Source organism: Garra rufa, chromosome 16 (genome assembly GCF_049309525.1).
Source record: "Garra rufa chromosome 16, GarRuf1.0, whole genome shotgun sequence".
NCBI classification, from domain to species: Eukaryota; Metazoa; Chordata; class Actinopteri; order Cypriniformes; family Cyprinidae; genus Garra; species Garra rufa.
In genome coordinates, this window is record NC_133376.1 from 40,303,535 (window position 1) to 40,318,807 (window position 15,273).

The window sequence follows — 15,273 nt, forward strand, 5'->3', positions numbered from 1 at the left end:
CATGTGAATCACAGCAATTGTTTAACTCGAATTGAAAAGCCTCCCAGCGTTCATATAATAATTGAACAGCACTACTTCAGATGTTTTGCGCTGGTTTTAGGTTTTTAATGTTTTTGGTGGATCTGACAGGTTTTCTCCCAGAATTTTCCGCTGGATGATGTTTCGATGATGTGTTTGTGAGCTCAGATGTTTTGTTTGTGTCTTCATGCTTTCTGCAACTTTAGAATCTGATGCTCTGATTGTGAGTTTAGAAATCAGCCGTCTAATGAGTGAACGGCCTCAGTTGAAGCGTGAAAAGACATGAAAGCCGAAGGTAAGTGTTTCTGACATATACTGAGCGCTTGTCAATCTGTGAGTTAACTTCTATCATGACTAAGGTTTGTAAGACCTGCTGTTCTTGATTTGAAATTGACACTGAATGGAGTTTAGATGGAAACATTAGCAATAAGGTCTTCATGAAATGAGGTGCAGATGTGTGAAAGAGTGCATCTGGCTGATTGAGAATCAGATCATGATGTTGTGAATCTGCTGTGGTCAGCGGGTTTGTGTGAGGGTTATGGCTGGGTTAAGGGTTGAGCTCCAGCAAACATAACCTCTACAGATAGTGTGTTAGTGCGGCTTGAGTCCTGTACTGATGCTGTTGGTGCTTTGAATTAAACTATTGACGACTTTTAGGGCTTTTAAAACTTCAATTATATCATAATTGTCAAAATAGTCCTTTTTTTGGAAAATGTGTAAACTAGTTACACTATATTGCCAAAAGTATTGAAACACCCCTTCCAATGAACAGGTTTGACTACTTTAGTCATTTCCCTGAGTACAAATCCTAATGTTTAAGCATATAATGATATTTAATATCATTTATTATGATATTTAATTTGTAGCAACGGTTTGGACGGGACATGTTCTATCCTAACATGACAGTGCCTCTGTATAAAGCAAGGTTCAAATAGAAATGATTGATTCAGTCAGTGTGGAAGAACTTGACTGGTCTGCAGTAAACCAAGTCCTAATCTCAGCTGAACACCTCTGGAGTGACTTTAAATGCAGATTTTGAGCCAAAAACTTTTCACCAAACACCAATGACTTGCACAGTGCAGTCATTTTAGACACTTCCAAAACTGTTGCAACAGAAATTTATTTATTATTTATTTATAATACATTAATTATGTTTCCATCTTTGTTGCCAGAGTTTAGGAAGTGCCCTTTTCTGTTCTAAAGAAGGGGGTGTCCCAATACTTTTACCCATATAGTGTATGTGCAAGTCATTGGAGTTTTTGGCTGAAGATCTGCATTTAAAGTCACTCCAGAGGTGTTCAACTGAGATTAGGACTAATGAATAGGACAAACCTGTTCATTAGAAGGGGGTATCCCAATACTTTTGGCAATGTGGTGTACTTAAACTTTGGTTAACTTGAGCTGTAGCAGCTAAAGAAGCGCAATCTAACAGTGGTATCCGTTCCTGTAGGGGAGAGTGGGGTAAGTTGACCCAGCCCCTGTATCTTGACAACTGTACACTTTTACTGTCATGTGAGCTTGTATTCTGGAATCGTACATCATTTTTGCCAGAATGTGAAAAGAAGAAACAAGTGGGAGGAGTGGAACGCACCCATTTACTTTAAAAACTGTTAAAGTTTTGGCATAACAGATGTAATGACTGTTACATCGAAACAAATTTATCCAGGTCTGAAAACATTTATGATGCATATAGGTGATTCAGCAACGTATAAAAATCATTTAGCTAAACATTAGCCTGAATTAATAAGCTAGCTAGTTTTTTCCAAAATGCCAGCTATGGGGTAAAGTGAGCCAAATGATGTGGGGTAAGTTGAGCCAGCACTTTAACTTACTCCACCGTAAGGCACTGAAGTTAAGTTACATCTCTGAACTATGAACTGGTATTTTAATGTGAGATTACGCAACTGGTTTAGTTGATCATATATATAGATATTACTTGTAGTGTATTTGATAGAGACCAAATCCTTCTCTGAGAACCAGAAGATGCTTTCCATCACATTATAATCAGATATATCTGTCCACTTGTAGTCTCTAATGGCCTGTTCAATACTGCAGAAAAGAATCTTTTGAGATCTTCATTAGTTTCAGTCACATTTATTCCACCATTCTTAATTAGTTTTTATTTAATTTTACTCAAACTCTCTGTTTAGTCTGTTTTTGTGAAGGTTAACCTTTGGTGTTCAACACAGTTTCAGAAATGCAAACAACTGAAGATTGAAATTTAAAATTAATTTGATGTGTTTATATGTTTAATGTTGTGTAAGTTAGCTTTAAGAAAAGCAATATGACTTTAAAATGAAATGTGATTATGTTAGTTTTTGCTTTGACCTAGAGATGGAGCGTCTTACACCACGGACTCGGGTCAACTTACCCCTAAACTGGGGCCAATTGAAATACAGGACAACTTTTTTTTTATAAGACATCATTTTAAAACCCTTCCTCATGGATACATTCTGATAATTAAAAATGATAGGAAATTGCTCATTGTACTTCTGCCTCATTCTCCCACATAAGTAAAAATGGCTCATCTTACCCCACTCTCCCCTAACTACAGCAGGAATGTGTTCGTAATTTGTAAATCTGTTTAAATGAGCATCATTCTAGTGATTGCAATTTTAATGAATTTTACCCGATATTACAGCAATTATAATTCGGGATTAATGTGTAGTTACATACTTTAATCAACTTTATCTTATATTGCAGTTGTTAAAACGTTGAAGTTTTAAGGCAGCGGAGCTGTTTCGGTGAATGATTATCGGCGAATCGTTGATTATAAAGTCATATAGCTACAGGTTTAGTATATGACAGAAAACTTTTTTTTTTTTTTTTTGAAAAAAAGAAAAGAAATGTAAAATACAATGCGCCCGTGCATCATCTTTTTTACCTGTATGAATCAGGGGCATTGCTAGGGTTGGGAGAGATGAGGGGCTTATCCCCCTATTAATATCACTATTAATAAAGATTGTATGATCTCTGTATAATATTGGTTTTTAAATGCAAGATATTTAAAGTGTACCTGAAGTATACTTGCAATAGTTCGACTTTAACAAACTCAAATATACAGTAGCTGGCTTAAGTTTGACTTAAGCACTACATCTATACAATTACTTAAATTAAAGTCCATTAAGCACAAAATTAGTTGTTCTGATTTAGCACACTTTAGGTGTACCAGTTTAGTATACCAAAAGTACAACTGCAGGGTATTTTTTTTATTAAGCACATAAATATGTAAATATATTTGTAGAATACTTAGCACAAAATAAATGTATATGTTCTGGATGCTGAACCTCACTGACCAAATTTTTGATAGTTTATCTAAAATTAAAGTAATTTATTTGTTTACATTACATGTGTATAAATTACCACACAGAGCTGCCCGATTTTGGATAAAGGGAGAATAACAATTTTATTTTTAAAATTGATATCACTATTCTCCTACCATGATTCCGAAAAAAAATTTTTTTTAAATAACATGTAATTTAGAGTTTCTACTAAAATTTCTGCAAATATATTCAATATTCAACGAATTGTTAAAAAAGTTGAACAAATGATTCAAGGACTCGCTCATAAAGAAGCAACTTGTTTCATTTCTGAATGAATCAACGTTTTTTGAACGAATCTCTTCTTCACCATCAGTCACTTGTCGCCACTTGCTGGGGTTCTGTTGTAATTGATACAATCTTTATTTAAAGTGTCGTCACTTTTTAAAAAGGTGATTTATGCTATTTTGTTCGCTACTGTAGACAACAGTGTGTTTATATCCGAACTATAAACTTTTATTCCAGTACTTCTGTGATTATTTGGATGTTTGTAACACAGAAACGGTGATACAAAAGCCTGTGTAAATGTTTCATGTGCATTAAACTGTTGTTTCTGGGCAGCGCGAACGCAGGTTTGAATGTCACATTGTGATCGAAGGCTTTAATAGACATAGCTGAATGCTGTCATTTAGGAACAAGATAGATTGCATGGGTGATTGAATCTGTTCGCGATCTGGCTATTTATTTACATACCGAAAAACATCAAACTAGGCTTAAAACTGCGTTTAGGCGAACAAAAACATAAGGTAAGCAGTAAACTACCTACTAAAGACATTTTTTCATCATGGACAGTTGGATTTCTAGTACTTGGAGAACAAATAAAAATGTATAAAACATATTTTATTTGTTAAGTGAATGGTCCATCTTCAAAAAGATCCAACGCCACTGGTATGAATGTATGAATCATATGGGCTCTTGTGTAAACAGACTTTAAAATGAACTCCAGTTATCATCGATCTTATGATCTGATCCCATTCCGAATTCTAACAGAAATTCCATTCGCATCCATAGAATTTAGTTTCTGTAATCTTGCGGTTCGCTAATAAAATGTTGTAGAAACAATTTTCACTCAGAATTGCTAGTAAATTAGTTAGAAACGCCAACTAACGCACTGATTTGAAAATGTAAAGTGGAGTTACTCCAGTAATCTTTATTAACTTTAGTTGGACTGTAGGACAGCGCTCGTGATCAAACCGCTGCTGATGACATTATGAGAGAATGGCTCTGTGATGATAAAGATGATGGTGATGATGATGATGATGATGATGGTGATAAGCGCGTGATCGCATCTGTCAAGAGTTTATCAAAGGTCTGCGGGGTCGATGAGCGGAAACCAGCGTGTGCTTCTCGTTTACCTTTGATCCGGATCATGAGGAGCCAAGCTCCAGTGCGACTGACTGCTCGGGATGATTTGAGGCTGATGCGGGTTTGTGCGCACGTTAATCCAGGTCAGAGCCGTTATAATAGAAGCTCTTTTGTTGGAGCTCTCTGGCCCGGATCGGTTTCATCTAATTGTGGGTCTCTCTGTAATCGAGCACACCGTCAAATTCGGGTTCTTCTCGCAAACTTTTCTTCAAGCGCTTCGACACAATGATTTCAGCCGCGTTTCGCAATCCGCCTTTAATGCCGCACGCAGATTCATATTGACCACATTCTTCTGATGGTGCAGCCGTTATACGAGTCTGCGGTCAACAAAGGGCCGTCCATAAAGAGCCTTTGACCAGTGAAACCCGAGATCCTGAAAGCTCGCTGGAGGCCGAGGAAAAGCGCACTGGAGCTTCACATCTGACCGCGGGGTGAGGAGGAGCGGCTGGAAACGGAGAGACGCGCGTCTGGACGAACGGATGCTCGGTGAAGTTTGGCGCGCAAGCGTTTCTCAGCGATTCTTGGCACCTTACATCGCTTTTCCAGGAGCTCGCAGATGAATGAAACGCGATCCGTGTTAATCTGCCCAGCTCTGTAGGAGGTATATAGCGGCGATGGACGCGCATTGAGCATGTTCGCGGCTCGGCGCGCTTCCGATCCCTGACGGCGTTCCCCCGGAGCCGCTGCTGCTGCTGATCGACGGCACCATGGTGGAGCACAGCGGCCTGGACATCATGTGTCTCAACAAATACAGCCCCGGTTCCTCGTCCTCCTCATCCTCGAACGCGGAGAAGAAACTTTTCTCCAAGCTCAAGGTGAGTCTGACCAAGACGTACCCGCAGAAGAACGCGGAGACGCTGAGCGCGCAGTACGGGACCAACCTGCTGCTGATCGGCGTGTCCGTGATGCTCGCGCTCGCCCAGCACGGCCCTGCGGTGAAGGAGGAGCACCTGCTGGCCTTCATCACGGCGCTGATGCTCGTGCAGCTCGTGTGGATGCTCTGCTACATGATCCGGAGGGAGCGCGAGCGCAGCCTGGTGCCGGAGAGGGACGCGCACGCGGGCACCAGCTGGATCCGAGGTGACGCGCGTCAGCAGCGCTTTTGCCACTACTACACACCACTAAACCTAGCCTTGCTGTGTGAGCGTGTGACAGTAAATGATTGTGCTGTTTGTTCAGGGGGGCTGACGATGCTGGCGCTACTGTCGCTCATCATGGACGCGTTCCGCATCGGATATTTCGTCGGATATCATTCCTGCATCTCCGCTGTGCTCGGAGTCTATCCCATCGTACACGCGCTGCACACTATATCTCAGGTGAGAGCGCGCACCTGTCACATGTATTTCAGCGCTTTGAACTGATTTTTTTTTTTTTTTTCAAAGCAGCTTCACTCCAGATAACAAAGTTCAAGTTTCAAAGTTATGAACAGACGTTCTTCAAATAAACTTAAAAGAACGTTCGTTCAAAATATATCTGCTCTTTAATAATGTTAAAACAAATTCATCATACATGGTACGTTTTTCTGATGTTTAAATGTTACTACTGGTTTCAGAACGTTCCCATAATGTTTGTACAATGATAAAATGAAAACGTTCCTTTAACATTCATATAACCAAGAAAAACCTTTAGAGAACATATCGTTTTCATAACTTAATGGAAACTTTAGCAAAACGTTCCTAGAACATTTCTATCCACTGGGACTGAAATAAACAGTAAACTGTTCATTTTAAGTTGCGAAACAAATTCAGTTTCATCTGTAATAGAGTCATTATTCACATTAGTTGAGTTCACTGCAGTGTGAATGTTGTAAAGTTCCTCAGTTCAGCTCTAAAGCTGATAATGTTTGCTCTTGATTGCAGGTGCATTTCCTCTGGTTTCACATTAAAGACGTCATCAAGAAATATGAAACGTTTGAAAGGTACAGACACACTTCTCTGTGTTTGATGAAGATGCTTTTATTCCAAATGAGAACAAATAGCAGAGATTCAGTCCTGAAGATGCAGGAGAAGTTCTGATTCACACACATTTGCATTCATGCCTTTGATAGATGTTTTTTTTTATTATCAAAAGTTCACTGCATAGTTCCAAGTGTACTATTTAATGCAGTAAAAGTGTGTGTGTGTGTGTGTGTGTGTGTGTGTGTGTGTGTGTGTGTGTTGAGCAGGTTTGGAGTGATTCATGCTGTCTTCACTAACCTGCTGCTGTGGTGTAATGGAGTGATGTCAGAAGCTGAACATTTCCTCAACAACCAGAGGAGACGCTTGACTGAGCTGGGATACGCCAATATCTCCACAGGTGTGTGTGTGTGTGTGTGTGTGTGTCAGAGAGAGAGAGAGAGAGTGGACAATAAGGTTTTTGAGAGTGCTCTGCTCACTGTGGGAGGAGTCTGGGGTTTTTCCTCTATAGATTCTCTCTCGCTCGAGCAGGTGTGTGTTTTGTCACTCTTATAATAAAAGTTCTTTATTGGCATTGATGGTTGAGAAAATGGATGGATGGATGAGAAAAATAAGAATCCCTTACTTTACTTTTTAAAAGCAAAAATGATTGAATTACACTAATTACTTAGTAGCTAGTTAACACTGGATGGTTTCCACAAAAACATTGGGCAGCACAACTGTTTTCAACATTGCTAATAATTATAAATGTTTGTTGAGCAGCAAATCAGTATATTAGAATGATTTCTGAAGACTGGAGTAATGATGCTGAAAATTCAGCTGCGCATCACAGAAATAAATAACAGTTTAACACAGTGGTTCCCAACCCCCCCACGTGCGGATATGACAATCTGAGCCCCCCAAAATAAATAAATATATATACTACAAGTTTTAGAAATGCACATTTGTCAGTAGCTTGAGTTGAGAGTAGCAGGAGCTTGAGTTGGGATGCAGATGTGCATAGCCATGGGTACAGCACTAAATAGCCTAACTTTATGGTTTCTATAATATTTGCTATGAAAAACAGTATCCTGAAAACATTCATTTTAAGTATAAATGCACAGCAAACAACTGATATGACTAACAGAATAACTGTGATTATATTCCATTACTCCTTTAATATATTTAGTACATTATTAATATAATAAAATTCAATATGAATATTCAACTTTTCTGCCACAATACCATGGTCTAAATAAATTAATAAATAAATAAATTATAAATTAATTAATTCAGTTTAAGTGTATTTGTATAGCGCTTTTTACGATACAAATTGTTGCAAAGCAGCTGTACAGAAAATTTAGGTTTCTACAATATATTTAGTAGCTTACTAGTGGCGACTACTGCATGAGTACATGTGGTATAGATGTATGTTAAAATCAGTAATGGTGTAATCAAACAGATGATGAACACTATTAACAGTAATGATTATGTTGCAATCAGACTTGTAGCAGGATGGTGTAGTGCTGTATGTTGTTTCAGGTCTGGCATCATCTGAGGTCCTCTGAGGGGTTGGCATCATCCCTTCTCGAGTATTCTGAATCCAGACTGAATCTTGTGGATTTCCTAGTTACCACGGGATGTTACAGAGAAATAATTAGCGTAGCTGCTGTTCCAACCAAGCAAAAATTTGTGTGTTTAGCCCAAGCTGAAGAATGTTGATCTGCATGTGATCAGATGTAACTGAAGTACAACGTTATGAGATCCATTATGTGAATGCTTGGTTAAAGAGATGAGTTTTTAATCTAGATTTAAACATACAGAGTGTGTCTGAACCCCGAACGTTATCAGGAAGGCTATTCCAGAGTTTGGGAGCCAAATGTGAAAAGGCTCTCCCTCCTTTAGTGGACTTTGCTATCCTAGGTACTACTAAAAGTCCAGAGTTTTGCTCCTTAGGGAGCGTGAGGGATTGTAGCGTAGTAGGAGACTAGTTAGGTATGCAGGAGCTAAACCATTAAGGGCCTTATAGGTAAGAAGTAGTATTTTGTAAGTGATACGGAACCTAATAGGTAGCCAGTGTAGAGACTGTAAAATTGGGGTAATATGATCATATTTTCTTGATCTGGTAAGGACTCTAGCAGCTGCATTTTGGACACCTGTAGCTTGTTAATTGAAGATGCAGGACAGCCACCTAGTAGTGCATTACAATACTGCCCTCCAAAGGCAAAGTGCAGTAACTACGCCAACACTGAAGCTGAGAAAAATGCTTTTAAAAGTTTTTACGCCAGCTAGTCAAACATGTTGACACTCTCAATTCTCTGAAATGGGACAAAATTGAACCAGGAGACTTTGCCACAAGACAAAACAGTTGTCATTTAAAGCTTAACTCAATTTTGACCAAATGTGTAGTTACTGTGTTTTGCCTTTGAAGGGCAGAATAGTCCAGTCTAGACGTCATTCATCTGGTCTTGTTGAAATATATAGTTGAGTATCATCAGCATAACAATGGAAACTAATCCCATATTTCCTAATAATATTACCAAGGACCCCAATTACTGGTTTAAGAAAGTTTTGTTCGTAAAAACCATCTTCTTTTCATTTTTAAAGGTATTATTTTCATTAATTATTATTTTACCACCACTGCGCGCCTCCCCCGACATGCTCTCGCGTATGAACCATAGAGGCAGCATCTCGGGTGCATAGTTCATATTCTAAAGGAAGCCGGCGCAGGTCTCTACCTCAGAATATCAGGACCCCAGTTTGGGAACCACTGGTTTAACAGATATTGACATAGAAACAGCTACTTTGAATTGTAATAATATTTCAAACTGTATTTTAGTAAATAAAAATCAAAGTAATAATAATCTGATTAAAAGGTAGAATGTTGTGAATCTGCTTTTTAAAACTGAACACAAATGTTCACAAATAAAATGTCCGATTCGCTCCTCTGTTCATTCTATCTGCCTCCATGGCTCTTCCTGATCACTAAGCAGATGTTCTTGTCCATTTGCTGTAGTTTTATGATGAACTGAATGAATTGATTCTCTAGATGGCATCAGAGACTCAAAAACATTCATGTGTTTCTGTTTTATCATTTGTGTTTGAATAATGAATGTGCTCTGTGCTGTTGCCTTGATTTTCTTCAGTCCTATTTCTAACTCCAGTGGACTCTTCACAGACAGATATGAGAAATAAAGCAAGATTAAGCCTCTTTTTTTTTAAAATAGAAATTCTGTTTTTAGTTTAGTAAAATATTTCAGTTTCACCAACAGTATTTTATTGTGAAGTGTTTTCTGTATGCTTTCTATTTTTGTACTGAGTTTTCTCTATGTTATACTGCCCTCCAAAGGCAAAGCGCAGTAACTACACATTTGGTCAAAATTGAGTTAAGGCTTAAAATGGACTTTGTGAAAAAAAAAAACATGCACAGACAAATCAAAATTACACCCTGCGGCTCGCAAAAAACGGAGGTGGCTGTGTATCAAAGGTAAAAAACGATATAAATACTGTTCAGTTTCTCGCAAAAACCGATCGTTTCGTGTCTTAGGACATCAACGTATCGTCACGAGCCGAAGGGTGTAATTTGGATTTGTCTGTGCATGTTTTTGTTTACTTTTAAAGGTCCGGTGCCCATCCACTCACATTATTTGGCTGGCAGACTGCACCGGTTTTCGTTAAAAGTTGGGTTTGTGTTCTACTGAAGAAACAAAATCACCTACATCTTGGATGCCCTGGGGGTAAGCAGATAAACATCACATTTTCATTTTTGGGTGAACTATCCCTTTAAAATGGACTTTGTGACAATTGTTTTGTCTTGTGGCAAAGTCTCCTGGCTAAATTGTGTCCCGTTTCAGAGATGAGAGTGTCAACATGTTTGACTAGCTGGTGTAAAAACTTTAAAGGCATTTTTCTCAGTTTCAGTGTTGGCGTAGTTACTGCACTTTGCCTTTGGAGGGCAGTATAGTACAATCTATCTATGATCTAAGTTGTGGAAATGGATTTTTCTTATGCTACTTGAGCAAATCATCTGTCTATGATGAGAGTTCAGGCCGTCTGTCCGCTGATCTTGTCTCTCTCTCTGTGTGTGTTCAGCAGAAGCGGAGCCGCACTGTAACTGCACCACCAGCGTGTGCTCCATGTTCTCCACCAGCCTGTATTACCTGTACCCCTTCAACATCGAGTACCACATCTTCGTGTCCGCCATGCTGTTCGTCATGTGGAAGAACATCGGCCGCACGCTGGACCGCCACAGCAACCGCAAGCGTCCCAGCACACGTAGCCCGGGTCTGCTGCTGGGGCCTCTGCTGGGTCTGCTGGCTCTGGCCAGCTCCATCACGGTCCTGGTGGTGTACCTCATCCACGTGGAGAAGTCTGAGCAGACGCGCGAGGCGGCCGTCTCCATGTTCTACTGCTACGGCGTGGTGATGCTGAGCTGCATGTGCGGGGCGAGCGGCGCGGGGCTGCTGGTGTACCGCGTGGAGGACTGGCCCATGGACACGGGTTCGAACCCGTCGCGTCAGCTGGACACGGAGCTGCTGCTGGGCTCGTCTCTGGGCTCGTGGCTGATGTCGTGGTGCAGCGTGGTGGCGGTGGCGGCGGCCGGACGGGGCTCTCCCAGTTTCCGCTGGATCTGTCTGGCGTACTCGCTGCTGCTGGTGCTGGAGAAGTGCGTGCAGAACCTGTTCATCGTGGAGTCGCTGTACCGCAGACGCAGGGATCCGGACGAGGGGCCCGTGCCCGAGATCTTCTCCGTGACGCCGGCGCCCGCGGTCCCTCCGTACGACGGCATCGTGAACCGCGGCTACGAGACGCAGGACAAGCGCTGCGCGGCTCTGGAGGGAGAGGCGGTGGAGAACAGTGCGGCGTTCAGCAGGAAGCACACCGACGTCACGCTTCCTGTGGGACACCGACTCAACGTGACGCCCGGGAGGAAGAGGCAGATCCTGAAGAACATCACCATCTTCCTCTTCATGTGCAATGTGTCGGTAAGAAACAACCCGTGTCTGTGTGTGTGTCTATATGTCTGTGATGAGCCCAGTGACCCTGTCCAAATACCAAAACTCAACATATGCCTCTCCCAGACCTACAATACAGTCACAGTTCTGCATTATAGACATCATAGACATCATAGTTCACTCCTAGTCCTCCTTCACAAAACTCATAATGTAGCACAGGTTTTTTTTTTTTTTTTTAGAGGAATGTGGAAAAAACCTACGACAGCAGGGTGAGACTTCAAATCATTCTTCTCCTTGTTTTCTCTCCTCACTTCTTTTCTTAATTTTCTTCTTCCCTCTCCTCATTTCCTTTCCTTGATTCCTTGCTTCCTCTCTTCATTTTCTTGTTTCCTCTACCGATTTCCTCTCCTCATTTCCTCCTCACTTCCTCTCCTCATTTTCTCTGTTCTTTCCTCATTTCCACTCCTTGTTTTCTTGTTTCACTCCTCACTTGCTTTTCTTATTTCCTCTATTCTCTCCTTGTTTCCACTCCTCATTTACTCCTCGTTCCTCTCCTCACCTCCTCTCCTCGTTTCCTTTTCATTAATTCCTTGCTTCCTCTCTTCATTTCTTTGCCTCATTTCCTCTTTTCTTTCCTTGTTTCCTCTCCTCATTTTCTTGTTTCCTCTACCGATTTCCTCTCCTAATTTCCTGTTTCCTCTCTTCATTTCCTCCTTTTCTTGTTTCTCTCCTTATTTCCTCTCCTTGATTCCTTGTTTCCTCCTCATTTTCACTCCTCACTTCCTCTCCTCGTTTTCTCTTTTCTTTCCTCATTTCCATTCCTTGTTTTCTTGTTTCACTCCTCACCTCCTCTCCTCGTTTCCTTTTCATTAATTGCTTGCTTTCTCTCCTCTTTTCCTTGTTTCCTTGCCACATTTCCTCTTTTCTTTCTTTGTTTCCTCTCCTTATTTCCTTGTTTTCTCTTTTCTTTCCACTCCTTGATTCATCTCCTCATTTCCTCTCCTTGCGTCTCAGCTTTGCCATATTGGGTTGTGAGAGTAAGATTCAAAAGTAAAAGTAGTAGCCCTTCAGATGCCTTCTCCATTTATTTGTTTTGGTCTGTTGCAGTGGTGTTGGAATTTATTATATTATTTAAAGACAAAGACATTTTAATAATAAAAAAAAACAAAAACTCTTGTTTTGTTTTTCCTGCCGGCGTACCAAAAGCATACCAAACCGTGACTTTAAAACTAAGGTACGTCCTGGAGCAGAATTTCTGTGTAGCGTTACACCTGATTTACTCAGACGCTCAAACCAGAGAGCTGATTGTTTAATTTTGGAAGATAATTACTCTCTTGTCCATAAAACCTCAATTCATAGTGACGACGGCTGTCCGGCTCCAAATCAACGATGCTTACTTCTCTGACATGTTTAGGTGAATTATTCCATGAACACCGAAGCTTGTTTCTCTCTCTTTGTTCAGCTGTGGATTCTTCCGGCCTTCGGCTGCCGTCCGCAGTATGACAACGGTCTGGAGCTGGAGACGTTCGGCTACAGCGTTTGGACCACGGTGCTGAACGTGGCCATTCCCATGAACCTCTTCTACCGCATGCACTCGGTGGCGTCGCTCTTCGAGGTCTTCAGGAAGGTTTGAGGGAGTGTTGAGGACGAAGGGGACTTTATCTGGTGCTCACAAACACTGACAGACACACAAACACTGGTCCAGTTGTCGTGGATTGATCGGCTCTTAAAGACGCTCTCAGTAACTTGACAGATTAGTTCTCAGGCCTGAAGATTCTTCACACGCTCCTCAGTAATGTTTACACACAAACAAACGTCTTCACTTGATCAAGGATGATGTTCTCTTATATCAAGTTCTCAAGTGGGCTCAAATCCAGAATGTTTTTAGTACAATGTCTGATTGGAAAATTGGCCATTAAACAAACATGGTGCATATATTGTAGTTTTTAATCATTTAACTATGCAAACGCTCATTTAATTAAAGGAGAAATGGAGTAAAACCACCAAATGAGTTTGATCAAATCACTTGATCCTGATGTCATACGCCACAAAAAAAGATGCATTTACTTGGAAAGGAAATTATTAAAGCTATTAAGTCTTGAAGTCTGAGAATTGAAATGGTGAGTGTCTTCTGCCAATATAGTAAGAAAAACAATCTTGTTTCCTCTTTGAATTAAGTTTTTTCTGACTTTGTTTGCAGATATGTTCTTTTTGATCATTTTGTCAGAAAACAAGACTTCATATCTTCAGTCATTGTGCTTCTCCAGTAATTGTATCTTGATTTAAGGATGTTTGCACTGGGAAACAAGACAGAAATAGTGAGGAAGAACATCAGTTTTTGCAGTGCAGTCAGTACGGAGTGTTTCAGACACATAACTCATCATAAAACGTAAAACTATGGATGTAATAAGTGCACTTGAGGATTTTGCCAATTGTAAAACTCAAGTTTGACCTGAACTCTTGCATGAAGACCTGCTAATGTCATAAATCTCATAGACTCTGACAAATACAGCGACTTTTCATTATAACAGCCTTTTAAAAAACACTCAGTGACACAAAACATGTTTCTTCAAGATGATCTTCAGATTGTGTATCTCTATTCAGACATGTATTTATAGCACATTATCTGTTACATAAACATCTTATAATTTGTTTAGTGATCTGCATTCCTCTTGGTTCTCACAGTGGTGTGATGGTTTTCTCCTTCCTGAAGGATTCTGTGAGGGACAGCTTTTAAAAAGGGCTTGAAACGGCACAACGCTGCAGAGAAATGGGGTTTTATCCGTGCTTTTATGGATTTAATGGGAATCTCAGCTGGGATTCTGAAGCGAATGCATTATTCATGGTTTGGCAGGAGGCTGATTGTTTGTTTTGGTGAGTCGGTCTGAAGTGCAGATGTTCACGTCTGGACAACATCAGCATCGCAAACACATGGGACTCATAGAAAAGACTGTATTTAGGATATTATATTTCTGTCCCAGCGCTGCTGTGGAAACGCTTCTCTTGAATGTAATTATGGGATGTTCTCACGTCAGTTCAGGCACTGTGATGGAGAAAGGATTGTGAAAGGCTCCCGTCTTTCAGATGTAGATGTGTCTGTAGAGCGGCTCTGTTGATCCTCAGCAGATGTTTAGTAGCAAACGACTTTATCATCAACCTTTCTTCTCTTTTTTTAACTTCTCTCCCCCCAAACACACAATGAAACGCACAAGTGCATCACAAAAAGAAGACCTGTGGTGCAAACCTCTTGTTTTTGTTTTGCACTTTCCCCCTCTAAATGAACCTGTGTATGTTAAATTCAAATAAAGACAAATACTCTTTGATGTAAAGAGTCCAGTGGCTGTAGAGCTTCTTTGCAACCAAATCAACATGAACTCCACTGATTCAATCCGTTATCATCATTCACATAAAAACAGACTTCAATCTGATACTCATTTTCTCCCATATAAGATGAGCAAAAAGTCTAAAGATTTTTAGATCAAGATATTTTACCTTGAAAAACAAAATAATGTAATATATTAGTCTTATGAGAGGGGAATATATGAATACAATAGGAACAAACATCTACACTGTCAAATAAAAAACTATTTGTTGAGTAAACTTGAAATGATTTGTTACTCTGTTGCCTTAACATTTCAAGTTGACTAAACTTATTTGAGCTGACTGGACTTCAAATTTTAAGTTGTACTAAGAGACAACTTAGATATTTGAATTGACTTAACAAAAAAATGGTTTGTTAAA

At 40.2% G+C, this 15,273-nt stretch overlaps 1 protein-coding gene across 1 annotated transcript; it reads left to right on the forward strand.

The window, feature by feature from the left end:
* The first annotated feature begins 86 nt into the window (after positions 1-86).
* otop1 (otopetrin 1) lies at positions 87-14,834 on the forward strand. The gene is made up of 5 exons (XM_073820602.1): positions 87-6,019; positions 6,563-6,621; positions 6,868-6,998; positions 10,673-11,562; positions 12,995-14,834. The coding sequence occupies exons 1-5, from the start codon at positions 5,411-5,413 to the stop codon at positions 13,163-13,165; spliced, it is 1,860 nt and encodes a 619-aa protein (XP_073676703.1). The 5' UTR covers positions 87-5,410; the 3' UTR covers positions 13,166-14,834.
* The last annotated feature ends 439 nt before the right edge of the window (positions 14,835-15,273 follow it).

Bases quoted from the DNA above. Each gene is read 5' to 3' on its own strand.
- otop1 (XM_073820602.1), top strand. From the start codon at position 5,411: ATGGTGGAGCACAGCGGCCTGGACATCATGTGTCTCAACAAATACAGC. The intron at 6,020-6,562 runs GTGAGAGCGCGC...TCTTGATTGCAG, and splicing joins CGCTGCACACTATATCTCAG to GTGCATTTCCTCTGGTTTCA. The intron at 6,999-10,672 runs GTGTGTGTGTGT...TGTGTTCAGCAG, and splicing joins ATACGCCAATATCTCCACAG to AAGCGGAGCCGCACTGTAAC.